This window comes from Mya arenaria, chromosome 11 (genome assembly GCF_026914265.1).
Source record: "Mya arenaria isolate MELC-2E11 chromosome 11, ASM2691426v1".
NCBI lineage: Eukaryota > Metazoa > Mollusca > Bivalvia > Myida > Myidae > Mya > Mya arenaria.
Window position 1 is genome coordinate 13380037 of NC_069132.1, and position 21217 is coordinate 13401253.

Below are 21217 nucleotides of genomic sequence, written 5' to 3' on the forward strand. Positions count from 1 at the left end.
CTTGATAATGTCGTAGAGATCTGGTATTACACCTCGTTGGCCGATGGTATTGCGTATCAGGAATAGATTGAGTCTATAGTCAAATATTTACTTGGTTAAGTTATGTGTTTTCATGCGGCAAAGTTTATGGAAGAACATTAGTTTTCTTTCGTCAATATGGAGTATCATTGGGTACCAGCCAAGAAGCCCCAGTGCCATGTCAGTACGAGTTCGTGAGGGCATATTTTGGCACATTTTCGCTGCTAGCCTTAAGACGCGTTCTATTTTCAGAATGTCAATTTGCGTAAGAGTTGACCATAACTCCGCCCCATATAACAGTGATGGAACAGCAATCTTTTGCACTAAATCGGATAGAACTAGAGGGTTAACGTCGAAGTTCGAATCACGAATTGTCATTAAGGAAAATATTGAGGCTCGTCCTTTTCTTGCTCTTGCTTCAACAGCAAGGCTGCATTTGGACGATTTATGGAGAACTAGTCCTACGTGAGTTGCACTTTCTGATGAGCGAAGGACAGTTTCGTTAATCAGTACAGTGTCATTACAGCATCTGCTTTCTTTGAATACTAGATAGGCACATTTCGTTTCATTAAGTTTGTAGCCCCATTTATTGGCATACTCTGTAACAGTGTTGATCTGGGCCTGAAGTGATGATCTATTTGTACACACTAGCGTTAGGTCGTCTGCTAACGTCGGGTTTCCGGTTTTGATGTCTCCAATGAAGGACCCATATGGGGAGTTTTCTAGGTCACACAAGAGCTTGTTGATGAAAAGGAGATAGAGCCAGGTTGACAGTACCCCCCCTTGGCGGACGCCTTGGAGGACCGGAAATGGAGGTGAGGGCACGCCGTTTGCAATAACGATGCTTTCTATATCCGTATAACAGTTTATTAAGGTACGTAATGTCTTACCACGGATACCAAATTCGTGCAACTTAACAAACAGTGCTGCGTGAAGAACATTATCAAAGGCACCGGAAGTGTCCAGCAGGGCCACATGAGACGGTGATCCATATTCTGCATTTGAGGCTATTGTTTCTTGCAAATTAAAGGAGACTGTTAATGAGCCAAGTTCACGCTGATAAGCGTTCTGTTGAGGGTTTGGAAAATCTTTGCCTTGGACATTTGACCAAATGATAAGTCGATCGTGTACTAATTTTTCAAATACCTTGTATACAACAGGTAACAGCGTTATCGGTCTGTAACTTTTGCATTCATTCTTTGGCTTATTTGCTTTGTGAACAGGTATGATAATGCCCATTTTACAGTCTTTTGGAACGTATGACTTTGTTAGAATCATTGTAAAGAGTTTTTGTAGATACATGCGAATAATTTTTCCACCGTAGATAAGATGTTCATTTACAACTTTATCATGACCGCCGGACTTTCGCTTTTTGAGATTACGTAACAATGTTTCAATTTCTTCAGCGGTTACGTCGCACTCCAGTATATTGTCAGTAGTGCTGTCGCCCGAGCTCAAGAAACTTTGAACTTTGTTGTGCAGTTCTGTGTGGAAGTGTGTGTTAAGATTGTCTGTATTTTTCGGACGAAATACGTTTTCGTAATAATTGCTAAACGCCATGGATATTTCATTGGGTTTGCGCACTGTTATACCCATGGTTTCAATTTCATTTATAGTTTCCTTTTCTTTGTTTTGTTTCATGCGTACCATACTCCAAAATAGACGCATGTCGCATGCGGCCGCATCATTAAGCTCTTTGTAAAATTGTTCGTTGCAAGAGGCTATCGCTGATCTCTGAGTTTGTCTAAATATTCGCTTGAATTCTTTGTATTTGTCAAAAAATAAATCGCCTTTGATTCGTATGTTGCCGTTCGCTAAGAGTTCTTTCCTTGCGTTCCGCTGATTGGTATGGGCTGCTTTGACGGCGTGGTTCCAATATGGCTTTGCACGTTTGTTAAATTTGCTCCGGGGTAGCGCCTGTGATGCCCGTTCTATTGAATTGATTATATGACTATAAAGTATTTCGATATTGTTTTCATTCACTTGAATGTTTGTTATATCTAGACATTTTAAATATGTGTCTAACAAGTCTGAGTAGTTCGTTAGTTGACAAGGAGAACATTTATTCCATGCAATAAGACTTACACTGTTGACCTCGTCTGTGATGACGTCACACTTTTCAAATAAGTCCTTTTGCCATGTGCCGATGAGAAAGTAATCTAAGCGCTTAAGCGTTGGTTTAAATGTGTATGCATTATCGTTATTAAACTGGACAGAGGACATACAGTTTTATGCAGAAACTGTTTAAGTAGCTGTGTACGTGAGTTGCTGCCTTGGTGAATGTCGGAAATGACGTCAGCATTCATGCCCCCCCCCCCCGAAGATGACGATGCCTTCAGAAGTGTATCTGTTAAGAAGACCTTGAATGTGGTCCAGGCACTCTATATAATCTTGAATGTCATAATTTACAGAGGGCATGTAGACAAAAAATCAGATCGTTGATTTTCATATTTCCATTCGAAAATTAATGTTTTATAGCTTAAACCGTTACTGTTTCCATGGATTGTCGCAAAAATGGGCTCGTTCCAAGATAAAAAATAAAAAGTTGCCAAAACGCTCAATCTGTGAGAGTGCAGCTTTAAGAGATATTTTCACTTGAATTGTAGAGCTCTCCAAATGATTTGGGGAGGTCTCTATTTCAGTTGATGCTATAATAAATTCAATTGTAGCAATCTTAAATTGATTTGAAGAGGTATTTACTTATTTGAAGAGCTCTTCAAATATTTGAGTTTATGTAGATTTGGCGTTCCATAAAGAAAAGGCCCGGATTTTGGCATTCCAAAAGGTCACCCTCAATCATATTATTGCTTTCGATCCAGCAACACCCCGGTATTTCATGCTCGTTATGAAGTTAATTAAAGGTAGTACACCAACGTTCATGTCACGTTATGAAAAAAGTATTTTCAAATGATAGTCGTCGACAACAGAATGAAAGTTTAAATTTCCCGCTGTCGAACTTTTTTCCGGAATGAATTCGACAAAACTTTATCCATTACAAAGAACGACAACTCACGTAATGATTTCCTAACAGAACTTACGTTTCGCAACACTGTGATGCAAATAAGAACTGATGATGCATTTCAAACGCTCGATATTGTCAAAAATCCGCACTGGAGATTCAGAACAGTATTTACTCTCTCAAATTGTCACAATGTTTGATCATATAACCGATACGTAAAGTGACTAACGCAATTGATTTCATTCAACTTTTTCAAAACAAATATGGCTGCCATCGAAAATAATGGATTGATTATGGAAGTTACGTCCCATGGTGAACTAAACGTAAACAATGGGGTAAAGGATGACATTTCTGATTCTATGGTCAACAATGATCAGATTTGCGTTACTGATGAAGACATGTTAAACGATGTGTTGTCTAATACACAGGAAGCTTCTTTTCCAGATAGTGTACAGTTGCAGTACACCAACATTTCAGATGAAAATGGGGTCCTCCAGGATGGTGCAATATTAGAGGAGGCTGATGGACAAGTGGTCCATTTCATCACAAATGATGATGAAGATCCTTCAGATAATGCCCAACTAACAAACAATTTTGTTGATGGAAACACAGCAACCTTTGATGGAAATGACACAGAAATTATGCAAACACCAGATCAAAATGTCAATGTGCAGTTCAGTACATTTCAAAACCAACAAATGACCACATTTCAAGCAGCCCCGAGTCAAGTTATAATACAAAATCCCGATGTTACAGACAGTATCCAGCCTGTTCAACAAGTGTTACTGACTCAGTCTGTGAACAAACAAGATCCAGCTCCGTTAGGGTCAAGTTTAAATCCAATCAGAATAATCCAGCAAGGAAACCAGTATACACCAGTGCAGCAGTTGACAACAGACCAATTACAGCAAATCATGCATGTTGTTCAGCAGCAACAAGCAGCTAAAGCTGGTTCAAGTGTTCTTTATAATGCACAGACAAATACCAAAATTGTGTATCGAGTCATATATCCATCTCAATTACACAAGGATTCCGACAACACAGACAGTGCTACACTTGCAAATAGTTTACCAAAGCGTGTTTACAAGAAGAGAATGAAAGAAGAGGAAGAAAAGATTGAAGGTCCGGAATTATCAAAGGAAGAAAAAGAAATGAGGAAGAAAATGCGACCCAAAACTAGATCTGGACGTATATCGAAGCCCCCAAAGCACATGGTATCAGATTATAAGCATATTCATGTGTTAGATTATGATGAAGATTATGATGATGATGATGGTGGGTATTCTGATTTCAAGAACAGTGAAGCAGAAGATGGGGAAGAAATTCCTATTAGAACAAATGATGACCTTGTAACATATGGTAAGTGGTACACTTTTCCATAACAAGCATTTGGTTTACTTCAAGGACTATCTTGTTTGTATTACTTTCCTTAGATATACATTCAAAATACCAAGTTTATTATAACTTGTCACCAATGTCATGATATATCTTGAAAATGTAATTTTGTCAATTTTCTATGAACATGAAGTTCAATAGCAAAGAAATTCACCATTAACTTCAATATTTTGCCTTTAGGTTTAGACAGTTACAAGCCAAAGAAATGGAAGTGCATTACCTGTGGTAAGGCTTACATTGGGAGAGCAGGGCTAGGTCGACATTTGCGCATAAACCCCTCACATGGAGCCATTGATCCTGACGGTGACGGTGATATGGGTAACTAGCTTTGTTGTTCATTGCACACTATTTTAATTACTAAATGTCTTACCAGGTCCTGAATAATTGATACCATATGTTCTTGCAAGTATTTATATCCCTCCAAATGATATAATGTGAACTTAGTGGTCTCATTTATATAGTATTTTCAATAACTACATGGAAAAACTAATACATCACAAGCTCCAACATTAACAGTATATATCCATTATAGCAAGTAAACCTTTGCTTCTTACAGAACCCCCTGATCCAAACATAACACCACCAGACCCCCCAGATGAAAGTCAGCTGGGCATACCTGTGACCCCAAACGGTGGCCTCATTGCTGCCAACAGCACAGGCAGCTTCTCCGAGGACAGTCGAGACTCTGCAGTGAGTCTCACACACACCCAGACTCCCCAGCCTCGGGGTAGGGGAAGGGGACGGGGACGTGGCCATTGGAGGGGAAGGGGAGCATGGAGGGGAGTCGATGCTGCCACAAGGAGAAAGAACAAATTAAAGGAGGTTGGTTTTTTAACTAAAAAATGAGTAATGAATAAGCCCTGTGATTTATAAACAAGTTAAAAGCCTCGGTGCTACTAAGGATTAAATAATTGAAGAAAAAAATATAAGGGAGTATATAACTATGATATAGAGTCTCATGTAATGTCTGATAAATTTACGAGATCAACACGATGCTTTATGCTAGTGGACAGAGCATAGCGCTTTGCAAACAGTTTCTGAGAGACTGGAGAAATAACTATAGAAATACTGAACATTTGCAAATGAAATTTCACATAAAGAAATTAATGAAGCTCCTGTTTCTGTAAACGTAATAATAAATAAATGTGATGCAATTATTTTGAATGAAATCAGTATTTTGAATGAAATCAATGTTGTTGAGTGAAAAATCGCAGATTGGTACTGGATCGCTCATATTTTTGTAAAATGCACTTTTTGGTGTATGACAAAATAAAGTGAGGCAAATCATTATTGATATTTGCTCAAGTATCATTTTTGAAGACTACAATTTTCATATAAGCGTAAGCAGCTTTGTTGTTGCATATTTGGTTGATTGACATCATCACATGATGTTATAAATCTATGGTTAACATGTCAAAATATCATTTTTTATGAAAGTCCTGGTGGTCAGGTGTTAATCAACTAGGTTTTTTTCTTGACTTTACCGACGTGGGTTTGAGCACACTAAAACCAACTTCCTTTTTAATGCTGTAACTGTATTTTTTCTGCAATTTCGATATCATAGAGTAATATAATAATAATAAAATAAGTGTTTTCAGATACATAACCGGGGAAACTATTTAAACCCAAAACGTCTTAGTTAAAAAGTGGATATCATTAGTATATAAAGCAATGTACAATTTTAGGTATTCAGAGAGTCAGGTGATATGCAGATCTGTAATGTGCGTTGTGTGCGCTATATTTAGATAACACTTAAAGTAACTGTTGTTTATATTTTGCATTTTGTAATTGCGATAAATGCATTTTTTGGAGAAAAGGTAAGATGAGTCATTTGGATTTACAAACAAAAAATAAGTTTACATCACTAAAACATAATGGGACTATAAGACAATGGTTATTACATTTCAAAATAGAAACATGCTGCGTTTTAACCAGCAGTGCCTTAGCTACACTGAGGCACACCGAGGCAGCTGCCTAGCATAGCATAGCACTGGCATTCAAAAATTGCAATTCTTAGTTTTGAAGAGTCATCAGGCCATTAAATAGTAAAGTATGTTTACATTAACACTGATCCAAATCTAAAGAGATACTCTCATAGATTGGCTGCAAAATGCAAATAAAAATAACACACTTAAGATTAGTACATTAAGTTAACTGTTTTCTTATATTTCACAATTTACCAATATTCCATCAAATCTAATCAGCTTTTACTTTTTCTTTAGATTTTTTAACTTGCAGTTGGATAAATAATTTTTTACCCCAAAGTTACAGTGTTCTCAATAAGAACCGGCTGCCGGCCAAAATGGACGGTTCAAATGGCAATTGGGCCGGTTAAAATTTGGAAAAATAAACGAATTTTAAGTAAAATAAGAAGTAGCTATTTGATTACTTTACTATTTGAGACGGTTCAACTGAAACTTATTGAGAACCTTGAAGTTATTATTTGAAATTCTGTAAAAGAGATCATGTCAAAACAATCACTGTCCAACATGAATGCTTATTACAGCAAGAGGAAGAAATGTACGTTGAATGCAAGATATACATGTTTCTCATTCCAGATTGTGCGTGAGTGTACAGATGAGGAGCTGATGGAGATCGTGCTGCCTCACCTGGCCAAGGTGATCACACTCTGGGAGTTTCTCCTCATGAAGGTGGAGCAAGGCAGTCCCCCTGGGGACGTACATGTGGACAGTGTCTACCGAGAGTATGAGAACCTCCACTCTCATGTTCGCAATCTCTGCCAGAAATACCTCGAACTCATCCCGCAGTTGGAGCCTGTGCAAGATTCACAAAAAGTGCTTCAGGTGGGTAGAGGTCAAATAGGTTCTAAATATATGTTAAGTCAGAGCTTTTTCTATAGTACCCACGGGTCCAACTATCGACTCCCAAAGCAAAATATATGATATTTTTCCCAATCAAAAGCAAAAAAATCCCAATCAAAAGCAAAAAAAAAGTTGTCTTTTTTCTGAAAGTCTTTACCTGTACTGATTCATTCAACATCCTAATGAATAATGTGACGTAAATTTTTGGGAATAATTGAATTCAGAAATCATTGATTTCATCACATTCAGAGATCTATCAGTACGAAATATTATCTGTTATAATTTAATTTTATTGTAATAGATATATACACCCCAAAGATTGATATTTAAGCCATTTCAGGTCTTTTGAAAGGGAAAAGAAACTAATATTTAATAATTTCCTCATTCGCAGGAGACTGAAAAGCTTGTTCTTATAGCTGTAAAATTTCCCAATTAAGGCATATTTCTGACTCAAAGTTTCCCAAAATTTCAAGGGTCATTTTCCCAAAATGGGCAGAAAAAGCCCTGTAAGTTAATACTCGTATTTTATTAGCATCAACTTTTTGCTTCTGCATATATAGATTGAATGAGTGGGATTTTTTTTTATAGTCATTCAATGCGATAATTTTCGTTGTATGATATACCATGTCATGTTTAAATGTGCTTCTAAATAATAAGATTATCCATTTTGCAATTAATATTGTCTCTGAACTTTTATGTCATTTTACAAATGTTTCCCAGTGCCTCAGTTGACATTGTGTGTACGTGTAGCTATATATTTTGTTTCTAGGTTGACAACAAGGTGATAGCTGAGGCTCTAGGACTTGAAATGGGAACTCACAAGGTGAAGGCCATACAAGACAATGACAGTGAACTGCAGTATAGGTACAAGTTTCTCACTACCAATACAGAATTCATAAAACGCAGTGTACTGAAACGAACTGTTGAAGTCGTTTCACCAGAGGAAATGATCTCACCAAGCAAAAAACCAAAACCTACTGCACATGTGAAAACTAGGAATGTACTGGAGAAAACTGAAGCACAATGTGGTAAAGAATCTGACAATGTTGTCATAGTGACGAATAATAGAGGCTCTCCGAGTAAGGGTGTGACTATGAGCCCCATGATAAACAAATCACAGCCATTGACGTCAAATATTAAGGTACTTCCTCCCATGTCAGTAGTGGGGTTTGGTAATTCTAAGGCAGCTTATTCAGGGAAAACAGTGTCATTACTCTCATCTAATTCATCCACCTCATCTATCGCTTCACCAATCCAGTCATCTACCATTACCTCCTCACCACAGAAAATCATCATAGTCTCAGGGATGAACCAGTCTGGCCTTGGCTCCACAGCCCTCACTAGTACGCCAAAAGTTGTTGGCCAGAAATCTGTAGTAACTTCATTGACTACGGCAGTCCCACTGTCAGCTCCAGTCACCTCTCAACCAGCCGGCCAGATCATTACACTGACCAATGGTCAGGTGAACTCTCAGAGTGGGATTATAATCAATGACAATGGGTCAGCCACTTACACTGTGGCAGATCTTACTAATAATGTTCAAGATGGGAGGCAGAGTATTAACAGTGTAGCAGTGAATTCCGGGGTGCAACAGCAAGTTATTATCAAACTTCCACCAGTTACAAGTACTCAGCAGTTTCTGCAACCAAAACTAGTGCTACATGGGAATGAGATGAACATGTTGAATTCCATACCTCAGAGTGCCAGTGGGTTTGTGCAGCTCAATCCTGGACTACAAACAATTCTTCCTTCAGATGACACATTATCTGTTCAAAGTAGTCCGAACAGTTTGCAGTCCAGTGTTCTGTACACGTTTGCTAATGGAAGTGGAGCTGCAAGTTCTGACAAAGTAGTGCTTATAAATTCAGATACAGTGTATCTAAATGATACAACAGATTCCTTTCCAGTGCTTCAAACTGATATAAACGACTCAACATCACAGAATTCTTATACAACTAGTGATGGTGTTTTAGTAAATGGAAATAGTTCTTCTCAAAGTGACAACAAAAACCATATGGACCAAGAGTCAGGGTCTATATTGAACACTGGAGATTCAGAGCAGTTCCTTACAACACTTCCTTTAGAAGGGAGGGACCATACCGTGGAGTTTAGATCTGACCAGGAGTTTGATGGGGCCAACCTGGATGGTATTGCATGTAACGGTTCTACTGATGATATGGATCCTGGAGCTGTTAATGGCCAAGACGGGCTTGGGGATGATGAGATGGGACAGGTGGAGACAATGCAGGTCCCTGCCGCTAACATCTACCAGACAGAGGATGGGCTCATCTTTATACAGAATCCTGATGGCACAACACTGCAGCTTCAGGGATCTGATGGACAGCCTGTTTCCATGGAAACTGTTCAAGCCCTTCTTGGCATGGACATAGATACACAACTTATCACAGCTGAAAATAGCCAGTAAAATATTTAACAAAAGTGGCTGTGTATGTTCTTAATTTTTTTGAAGCATAAAATTTAAATGCTGATCTGTATTTTTTTCCTTTTTCATTTTTCTGATAAGTTCTTAAAAATTAATTTTCATGAGGCAGATATATGCATGTACTAAATGGTAAGGTTTATACAAACTTTTCAGATTAACTATTGTTTGTTCTTATCAAAGGAAGTATGGTGACTGAACTTTGCCCAACAATCCTGCTTTCAATTTTTTGCACTTTTGACAGCAAGGACCATGAACATAGGATGTCTTATAGTTTTACCTGCGGCATACTTGTTTAGTTCAGTGTCCAGAATGTTGTCCGATCAATAATATGACAAGCCTTTGTCCAATCATCACCAAATTTGGTCAGAATGTGTTTTGGCATAAAATCTCAGCCACATTGCTTGAGAGTTATCGACCTCTAATAATATAAATTGCCTAAAATCAGTCTTGTCCAATAATCACCAAATTTACCCCCCCCCCTCCTCTCTTTAAATTTATATATTACCTAGAATTGGTCTTAAAAGCCTTAATTCAACCATCACCAAATTTAGTCAGAATGTGTATGTGCATAATATCTTGGGACAAGTTGGCTAACAAGCCACATTGCTAGAGTCATTTGTCCGATCAATAACTTTAGAAGCTTTGTTTCGATAATCACCAAATGTAGACAATTGATTTATGGGTAGAATATCTTGGTAAGGTACGATAACAAGCCACATCTTCGTTGTCACTGCTGAGTTAGGACCCTTAAACTGGCTAAAACTATATTTATAGTGTCTGCTCACTCAATTTGGTGTCCTTAAAATAGAACAGGAGTATTTTGCGACATTTGGCGCTCCTGTTTTTTTGTATATTCTTGCAGAGAGTGGTTACAGTAGAGGTGGTGTTAAATAGTGAGACAGAAGTACAAAATTAAAAATATCTTTTGAGAAGAAAAAATATGGATGGACATATGGAAAAAATGGTGTTTTAATATATTATTATATATCAAACTTATTTGCACTGTTGTTGTTTTTTTTGTTAGTACAGGTGATTAGTTAATGGGTGCTTTTTGGCAAGGTGGAAGTCATTTATGATCATCATGTGTTCTTTATGCATAGATCCAGTTGTTAAATCAATTTGTACCATGTTTGAGGGCATGTTCTTTGTTTTCGTCCATATTGGATTGGTTACAAGTAGAATTGGCGTAAGCGGTTTATAACTACTGTATGAAATATTTCCCTGTTCAATTATACTGCATGCTATTTATTGAACGTTGTCCTTGGCAACATAACAGTTACGTCACCCTCAATGCTCGTGGTTGAAATTATACACTAGTGCTCAAGAATAGTCTCAATTACTCCATTAACTATTACTTCAACAGGAAGTGTATGGAATGGATACAGTATGTGTGTACCAAATTACACAGTACATTTATTTATTAGGGAAGGTGTATTCCAGTTCAACTATCAAAAAGATAATTTTTGTTACCTATTTAAAAATACAGTAAACATTGTTGGGATTTCAACCGGCATGTTTGCAAGAGCTAAATCTCATTTAGGAAAAGGGGTTTCAACATCAATTGTTCAGAAATGTTTTGCTTTTGTTGTTTGTATCCTTCACTGATTTGTCATGTTTTCCATGAACACATGTTTATAAATATAGTTTAAGTATGATGCAGTCATGCAAATGAGTAAAATATTTGTACAGTGTACTACATGAATACATTCAACACGGTGATCACATGATTTGTATTGCAATGAAGTTTTGAATATGTTAATGAACTCTTGAAATTGCATTCTTTTATTGTAAAATATACATTGCTTCCTATGTTTTAACATAAATGTAAGCAATAAACTATTTAAAGTATCATTTTTGTTCCTTGGAATAAATGTTAAGACTCTTAAATCGTCCTAACTTTTTTGTCAATGCTGGAGATTAAAAGAACTAAAAGATGCAAACCATTTCAGACAAGAAATTGTTAAAATATTCGTGGGGGAGTACCCCCAATATCCCCCTTCCAACATTTTAAACAGCTTAAATTCCAGTGGTGAAGGAGGAGTGAATGTCAAGTTTGGCCCCTTGGATGAGGATATAAAATATAAAGAGATATTTTTGCATATACATAATCTATAGTATTAACTCTGTTTGAAAGCACACAAACAAGGATGTTTTTCACAATCTAGTGATCTTAATGGGATAGTGAACATGATGATTATGGATGAAATACTCGGACAAGTTTGATGTATGGAAGTTTACATGACTTACCTTCCCTCCTTTATAAATGTTGTTTTCCTGTTATAAGACTATAAAAGGTTGTGTCTGCCGTCCAGGCTCGAGGTCATACTAAGAAGTTATATGACTCTAACAGCTTCTATCCTCTGTTCTGGATTAAGGTCATACTTGGAGGTCAATGGTTTAATAACTGTAATAGCTTGTTAATGCTGCCCTGGCTCAATATCATACTTAAAGGTCAAAGAATATATTACTATATAGCTTTGACCTGCTTTCCCTGGTCAAAATTATACTTGCAGTCAAATTTAATTTGACAAATAGCTTGTTTGCTGTCTTGGCGCCAGGTCATACTAAGAGGTTATAGGTTATATGTCTAGAATTGCTTGTGTTTGCTTTTCTGGCTCTATGTCATACTAAGAGGTCAAATGTTTCAGGACTAGAATACAATATGTCTGCTGTCCTGGCTCATGGTTATACTTAGAGGTCAAAGGTTATAGGATTATTGAACTTGTGTCTGCTGTCCTGGCCCATGGTTATACTTAAGAGGTTCGAGGTTAAAGGACTATAGCTTTTCTGCTGTTCAGGCTCAAGGTCATACTTAAGAGATTGAAGACTTAATGACCATATAGTGTGTGTCTGCTGTCTTGGCTGAAGGTCATACTTTGAGGTTCCAGATTATGACTATAGCTTATTTGCTGTCCAGGCTCAAGGTCATACTTATATGATATTGTGTCTGCTCCATACATTTCTATATGAAGAATTTTGAGTTATGTAAGTTTTAAAGGGGCTGTACTCCGTATGATGAAATAGCGAAAAAGAGAGAAAATTGTCGAAAACTGACATAAACTTGGTATCGATTTGTACTACCGGTATGCATTGAAACTTACTAACTGAAGTACCACATAGTTTACAATTAATTTATTTTTCGCATTTTTGGGGTATTTTTCAATTTAAAAAGATTACTAGGTATGTCTACCTAGTAGAATTCATTCCTTATGCGTGATTGCCTAGTCGATGTTATCACATGATATTACCAAGTTAGGTATATAGCTGAAATATTCCAACCGTTGAGAGAAAGCAGAGTGGATACTACACTGGAGTGCAATTTTGGCGACCCCAATTTGAACCCAGTCTCCGACTCAGATTTTTTTTTACCTTTTTTTTTTTTTACAATTGTGATATCAAAGAGTAAACAATTTTATTAAATAATTGTCCTGAGATTCGTTACAGAGATTGGTGCCAATCTGGTGTACAGTCCATGTAATTGCAAAATGTATGCACCAGCAAGTGCAAACTTGGATGTGGCAGGCATGAATCTGGTAAGCTGTTTAAAGGACTTAATATATCATTTCTGAATGTTCAATTTTAGGGTTAACCAAGATCATGGTCAAGATCACACTAAGATGTCAAGTAGAGCAACATGTTGCTATTACCCCTTTTCATCAGATTCTCTACAGCAAAGGTATTTGATGATTAAATTTCTTGGCATAAAAGTTTCCCAATTTGAGAGGGTGCACATAGATTGGGAAGACTATTTCTTCAAAAGAGTACAATGAATTATGTAAATTGGTCTGTTATGATAAGTCATTTAAAATCAAGTTCAAAGTAACTTGGCACATGTATTGAATGTTAAGAAATGATATCACTTGTTATGTTATAAGGTCATACCAAAATGTCTGTTAAATATCATGTTGGCTGATTCAAATCTTCTCAATTGTGCCTATGATTCCAGTGTGGAAGGTCATAAACTTGATGTCAAATTGAGAATGAACGCATGCATGGTGATTGGTTGCCGTTGATCAAAGGCTTTACTCTTGTAATACCACCATTCAGGTTTGCATAATTATTATGCAATAGAAATGTCAACTGCTTGCAAGACATGATATCAAGCAATAATGAATTATAACTTTTTGTTTTAAGAGTGCAGGTATCCTTTATTTATAACATTTAAATGAAAAAATCCTATCAGACAGATGATAAGGACTTGATTCTGTTATTCTGGGACAGAATACTTGTTTGTGTAACCAAACAGGCCCGACGCTAATTGAACATGCCCTTTGAGTGACATCTACCTTCAAAAATAGATTCTGGTTGTTTCATGTAAACAAAGCTCCATGTGAATACCATGAACTGTTTTAAGAGTTATGCCAAAGGTTTAAAAAAAATCCAGGACTTAGTAGACAATGACAACTACACTGTGACCATTCCTCTTTGAAAAAAACTGTCTTCATGTTGTCTGTAAGTAAAATGTTTGTTGGCCATATCTTAATCTCTTGCAGACATAAACTTATTAATCGTATCAATACAAACATGAGTTTGTCAGCATAAAGTCCAAGTGAAGTTTTATCAGGATATATATCTATCGAGCTACACACAAGTCATACCATTTTACTGGAAAAATAAAGTTGATTTTTTGTGTGCATAAAAATACTTTTTACTTTTTTATCCACAAAGTGGGTACAGTATCACAATGCTCAGGTCAAGTTCAATAGTCAGATGAATTGTCAAAGTAAGGCACAAAAAGAGTTGTGTCCCCTTTTCATTGAATGCAATTAGTTAACCTCTTGTTTTAGTGTAATAATCACAATTACACAGTTCTCGAAATTCAAAACTTTTTAATTTACTTGGAATTTCATCTATGGTTGGTCAGTGATGAGTGCTTCCAACGATGACACATTCAATTTCGTGAAATATATTTCCTCAATTGCGATGAAAGCTTCTGTTCTTTGGAGCTTCCTTAATTCGTGTTAATTTGTTATGCAATTTGTGAGAATGTTCTTTTATATGTTCTTAGTATTTGATCATGGAATATTGGCATATATGTATACATGTAGGAAGTAAACAAGAAAACACAAAAAAATATTTTATACATTTTTATTGTAATTTATTCCAAATTTAAATTACTGGTTAAGTCATGATTCTTTCATCCAATATAAAAGATCGGCTAATGGGTACCTATGTATTCAGGCATAAGCAATATGTAAACATGATAACAGCAGCCAACAGAACGCTATGACACTAAGAGCTTTTGATTAAACAAGAACAAGAATAACAAAGACTGAATACCGGTAGTATTGTAAGATAGTTTTTGAAAGGCACTTAAGAAATAAGTTTGTCTTAACATACATGTATATCTCTTTCGATTTTAAACTGAGAAATTCAAAGTTATAATAATAGTGTAAATATTCATTTTAAAATACACCTCATAGAAACATTGAATGCAGCAAACTTCACATGAGTCCCGCACTTTTTCTTAAGATGTTACAATATCTACAATGCCAGTGCACAATTTGGGCCAAGATGACAACATGAGCCCTGTCTGGTGCAAACAATATTTCATAAGTATTTTTTACCATGCATATCTTCACCCCTGTGCACAGAACATTTTTACTTTTTGCAAATTAAGACTTAAAACCTAATAACACACAGCAGAGGGTTGAAGTTTATAAGTTGTTCACTAATTACACAAAATGAAGTTCAGACTCAAAAACAAACAACCCTATCACAAACAGGAGGAAAGATGAAGAAAAGCCCTCGCAAACAAGCCAATCAATCAGCATCATAATGCCATACTTAGGGAGGCACTCACATTCAATGCCCGATACAAAATGGATGTGTACCCTGACTGGTGGGTTTGTGTGCAAGGGCTCATGTGATAGAATATACTACATCTGTATCAGGTACCAACAATTTCAGTCAACAAGTTCACACATAATGTCAGCATTTAACAAGCAATTAGCTGATGAAATGAATACCCTTAACTTCTAAATTCAAGAAAAGTCAAATATAAGTTTTAAATATTATCTGGTTTTGTTCAAATGTTAGTAACAAAAGTTTAACTACAAAGACTACAGTATAAAAATAAGTTACAGATGACACAAATTTGTACATTTCCTACAAGCAAGGCCTGCCTTCATTAAGTCCTGCACCAGTGTATAATCTCCGTATCTGGTGGCTTCTATTTACTTCCCCCAACACATATACCAATATCTAATAGATTATATGTAAGCTACGTTTATAGAAATACAAGAAGCTATATTTTGGCAGTGCTCATAGTATAAATTATTTACAAAGTGAATCATTTACAACTTAAACGAAATATTTATTTTGATCAAAAATGTATAAAAAAAAAATCTCCAATTTCTCCTACATTCATAAAAATAGATTTGGTATATATCAATTTCATTCCTCTGGTTATTACTCTAATTTGCATTAGCTTCACAAAGCAAAGTCAACTTTCCACCAGTTGTATGTATGTATGTATGTATTTAAAATCTCGGGCCCTACAATCATCTAAAAAAATAAAACTTATTTCAAGTTGGTTTGAAATCAACTCATCTGTGTTCTATTCCTAACAACTTGGGCCTGCTGGCAGATCTTGAATCAAGATCCTGAACCAGTCTACGTGTACACACACTGGGCAAGAGGGAGTAACCAATCAAGTGTTGTGGGTGAGTCAGTCGACTGGTTCTCATACCTGCAGCGTGGACAAGTCTCGTTCATAACCATATCTTGCCTGAGGTTTAATAATTCACCTTGTCACTGCAAAACTGTTGTTAAATTCTTGAAATGAGAGAAGAGCTGGGCTTTAATATTTTGTACTAGAAAACAATGATGGCGTAGAACAATGAGGTTAAAACTGGTTTGGAAGGTTACAAGTCAATATATATATGACAGTAAGTACCAATCCATGCATAGATTTGATATATACGGGCACCATATCTTAGTTACTTGCGAAATGGTGCTTTTGTACCATCATCTGTAAAACCTTCTGCAATATGAAAACATAAGCCTAGTATTTTCCATTCAAATTCCTATCTCCAGTCATTGTTCTCTTTCATTGCATAAATTAATCTCCATACAAAACTGTCCTAGATAAAATCAAGTCATGTAAAATAAATAGTTTTTTTCCCAGTATATGCACGCCAACACACCAGTACTACACGCAAGGTCAAACGGTTATGCCTTAAAAGTCACATGACACATTAAAGGGGAGTAACTCCAGCTGCACTTTTCTATGCTACAGAAGCCATTACAGACAATCAGTTCCCAGGAGACCCTGATACGGGGAAACGGGATATGGAGCTCACAAATCACTCTCGCCATACAGCGCAGTAGAGAAGCTCATGTAGTCCAGGGCCCCGGGTACTGCGTCTCGGCCAGAATAGGGAGCCATACGCTGAATACAGTACTCCGCCTGGTCTGGAGGCAGCTCCTGTCGCAGGATCTGGGCAGTGATGAATGCCTGCAGGAAAAAGAAAAAGTTGGTTAACATGATTCTGTTCTAGAAAAACATACCATCACACACAAGAACATCAATAAGTTGAAACACAACTCAGCTTTATAGAATGAAAGCTGCCAGGCATAGCCTACCTTGTCTCCTGCGAGGATCTTGAATGACTGCATGACTTGCTCAGCTGTGTCTGTGTCTGCGGTCTCCCGTGTCATGAAGTCTAGGAAGCACTCAAACGTCACATGGCCACTGTGGTTAGGGTCAACAATAGACATGATCCTCTGGAAGTCTGCATCACCCTGTAATTCATGTTTAAAATTAAGAGATGAAGTATTTTTACTGTAAACTTATGCCACCTCCTTTTTTAGTATTTCTGTTAACTTATTAGCTGTCGACAACAGACGACTTCCATAAATGCATCTTTTTAAAACTCCTCTACTACAATTTGAATGATGCATGACTCTATCAAAAACCTTGCATCAGTTATTTATTGCGGTTATTGATAGGTTATCTTATGCCTGGATAAACACTAGGGATGTACCTGTCTGTCATCACGGATGTTGTAGCCGAGGGAGACGAGGCAGGCCTTGAACTCCTTTGGCTCCAGGCGACGGGTGCGGTTCTTGTCAAAGTGGTTAAATGAAAGTCGGAACTCGTTCATCTGGTCTTCGCTGATGCCCTTTGAGTCTCGTGTCAAGATCTGTAAATAAAAATACAAGTTGCCTTATTACCACTTTATGTTTAAGCAATAAAATATTTTCTTAAATGCTACAGCATTCAAAACATGTATGTTATTTACAAACTATTCATTTATATTTATCTGAGGACTGTATACAGAACACAAAAGATATTATCATTACAATTCACCACCATCCACACATAAATTTTAAAAAACGAACTACTTGAACCGTTATATTATTTGTTAAATCTGTTTTCATTCAATGAAATGTTAAACACAACAATGTTTTTAAACAAACTGACAAAATATTTTTAACAAATGTCTCCATCTAACTGTAAACAGTCATGTTTACCACAGCTGGCTGAAACATGTGTATAGGGTAATCACAGAAACCTTGTAATGCTTAAACAAGTAAAATATAACATCTCCATGATCCCCTGCAACTGCACTACTGGATTTGTCCTCACATTCCTTTACAGGTGGTATTGATTGAAATTACTCATACCTGAGTTTCCTCATCATGGCTTAGGCTTGAATTAGTAATACTACTTAAATTGCTGTTTCCATCAATGTTGTAGCCCCCTCCAGTTCCATAAAACACTGAAGAATCATATTTCACACCATATCCATAGTTGACACTATCACTGACTAATTTCATGGTGCTGTTAGCATAGTCAAAGGATTTATTACTTAAATTCTCGCCATGGAACAGTGAGTCATTCTCATAATCATGGTTAACAATTATAGTGTCCATGGAATCATTCTGTCCATCAAGGGAACTATAATCATGAGATTTAAAAGCTAAACTGTCACGATTTCTACGAAGTCCATCTAGTATGGAGCTGTCTCCAAAGTCAATTGAGGTGTTTGATGCATTAATACTTTTTCTGATGGTCATATTCCGAAAGCTGAAAGAATTTTCCGTCCTGTTAAGAGAGTGGTTTTGGCTGGCAGCACACTGACACGTGCAGCGGCACTGTCGTGGAGGAAGAGGCGGCGGTGCTGACAACTCGTAGTCTGTTGTATCAAACATGCCGGAATACATCCTTAATACTTAAATCTTTGCCAGCTCTGAGAACAGTTCACTTTATGTATAAATAATATTTCAGCATTAAATTTTCACAATTCCACTGACTTCAATGCCACTCTGGTATTTCACATAGACCAATGTTAAAGCTCACAAAAATGCTTCTGTAGTCATCCAGTCTGAATTCACAACTGATGTTTACTCCCACAGTTGTCTGAATGTATTTTAGTGTTGCCCTTTCTCTAGAAACTGTCAGCTGTTTGAAACAAACCGTCCATATATACCAGTCCTAACTGAATGTGCTCAACTGTACTGTTATCAGAATTATTAATGATGCAATCAATAGAAAATAGCCTGTAAGTAATCTTGCCTGTGATTTTATCATTTAAAGGTTCATTTTCAATACCCCATTATCAACTGATCTAAATCAATTTCAAGTAAAAGATGACATGACAATACAGGACTTAAAACCATTAAGTGCATCCAAGTAAATTAAATTCATATGACAGTGATTAATTACAATGGCCCATTGTGCACATGTATGGCTCACACTACACCAATGTTGATCAGCCATAATTGGTCTTGCAAAAAAACAGTGCTTGCAATTAAGTGACAATGTTAAAAGATTTACAACACAAAATTATCATGTTTACTGAATAAGATCTTGAGTCACACTTTCATCAAGAAAACAATGACATAATCTAGAGGTAAAAAAATCTTATCTGGAAACCATCACAGTTGTTAAAAAGCCTACAAAGGTAATGCAAACATGTCACATCCTTTAATTACCAGCAGTAGTTGATCATTTTCACACTGTTCGGACATACAGCAAATTGCCTGCAGGGGCTCTACTCAAACCACTTCCTCCTTACAGCAAAAAGGAAATTACTCTTCAACAAGGTTTTTAAAGGGACTTAATAGATATAGAAATCTTTTTAAGATGTATCATGGCCAATACTCCCCCCCCCCCCCCCCCCCCCCCCGAAATATTATCGAGCAAACTCTTCCTGCAATGTTAAAATCAACAAGCTGATGGATGTATATCAATATATAGTTTTTGTCATTAAATGTTTTATTTTCACATCTTCTTTTGCTTTTAAATGATATTGAAATGCATCAATTATTGTCAGACATCATTCACTTGCTTCAGGCTCTTGCTTTCCTCTCTATTTCAACAATTTTCTAAACAATACATTCTCATTTTTTATATAGCATTCCTCTTCAATTTCTTTTTCACAATTCATTTTCCAAATACGACTGATTTCAGTTGATGACTCTTATTTCCCTTCTGTATACAGTGACAAACAATTCATTTACATAGCTGCCACAACCAAGACTCCTTTACACAACATTAACAGAAATCCTATTTATTAAAGATTTGGAGTTCAGTTTAACGTTACCATCATCCTAACTGAGATGTTCTTAGGGCAACAGCTGGCATTTATAACATTCACAATAATTACTGCCAACATATTCTTAAGAGCGGACCAAATGTATTGCTATGTACAAATCATACCGAGATCTCATTACACTTCAAGACACCACATTTGAAAATTATCTGTAATCTGAACTGCTATCCTCTTTCGTTATATTGTGCTTCGACACTTTTGCCATTGCCATCGTACTTAATGTTTATTCAAATAATATTTTTCAAACAAATATTTGATGACCTGAGTCATGGACACAAGATACCTTGTGCTTTATGCCATGCTACATACCTGGTTCTCCACTTCGTTGATGTTTCTGGCGATGGCCGTCAACAGCTGCTCCCAGCCAACACGCAGAGTCTGAAAACACATATCAGGTCAGTACGGGCATGTCCAATTGTGGCATTACAGAGGTTGGAATTAGCATAAGCATGAAATCCTTGATTGGTGAAATGTTTGTTGGGCTTACTCATGATTAAACTTTACTTAGAAAGGCTTTTCACAATTACTCGTACCAAGCAGTAGGTGGGATTGGGCTGTTTGACCAAGTGTTACATGTATTTCGAAGATGGATAACAGAAACTCTCTGATTACTTTTCAACTAGTGAACAGACATGAGACTGCTGCTAACCTCAGTATAATTAATTGTTCAAAGAAAACTTCACAAAGCATACATATCAGTCATAAATATTCTGCATAATTTACTGAAACAGTCTGGAATATATAGTTCAGAACAATGAATGTGTTATAAATGGTGCCTACCTCCATGGTGTAGTGAGTGTATCTGTTCTCAAAGATCATGGCCTCCTGAACTTCCTGAAAACAAAAACAGAATGAACAACCGCTATCCAGGAGTTTCACCTCAAATATTCATATAGAATGTACATGTAGCAACATATGAATATATTAAATGAGTATAAAAGAGTTCACTTTGTATTTGACATAACATTTTCAATATATTACAGTCATATTAGAGGTTTTCAAGTGTGTTAACATCTGA

At 36.5% G+C, this 21217-nt stretch overlaps 2 protein-coding genes across 3 annotated transcripts in view; one reads left to right on the forward strand and one right to left on the reverse strand.

Moving 5' to 3' along the window:
- Window positions 1–3043: 3043 nt before the first annotated feature.
- On the forward strand, window positions 3044–11486 carry LOC128209528 (uncharacterized). The gene is made up of 5 exons (XM_052913581.1): window positions 3044–4336; window positions 4553–4690; window positions 4929–5194; window positions 6931–7176; window positions 7964–11486. The coding sequence occupies exons 1-5, from the start codon at window positions 3241–3243 to the stop codon at window positions 9617–9619; spliced, it is 3402 nt and encodes a 1133-aa protein (XP_052769541.1). The 5' UTR covers window positions 3044–3240; the 3' UTR covers window positions 9620–11486.
- Window positions 11487–14709: 3223 nt separating this feature from the next.
- The window catches only part of LOC128208794 (alpha-actinin-like), a 33051-nt gene continuing 26543 nt past the window's right edge, over window positions 14710–21217 (reverse strand). For both annotated transcript variants that reach the window (XM_052912392.1, XM_052912394.1), the window contains exons 18-22: window positions 20980–21033; window positions 20509–20577; window positions 17626–17784; window positions 17225–17383; window positions 14710–17096 (exon numbers count right to left, since the gene is read on the reverse strand). In XM_052912392.1, the coding sequence (XP_052768352.1) occupies window positions 16938–17096; window positions 17225–17383; window positions 17626–17784; window positions 20509–20577; window positions 20980–21033 (600 nt within the window). In that variant the 3' untranslated portion in view covers window positions 14710–16937. The remainder of the gene's footprint in view (window positions 17097–17224; window positions 17384–17625; window positions 17785–20508; window positions 20578–20979; window positions 21034–21217) is intronic.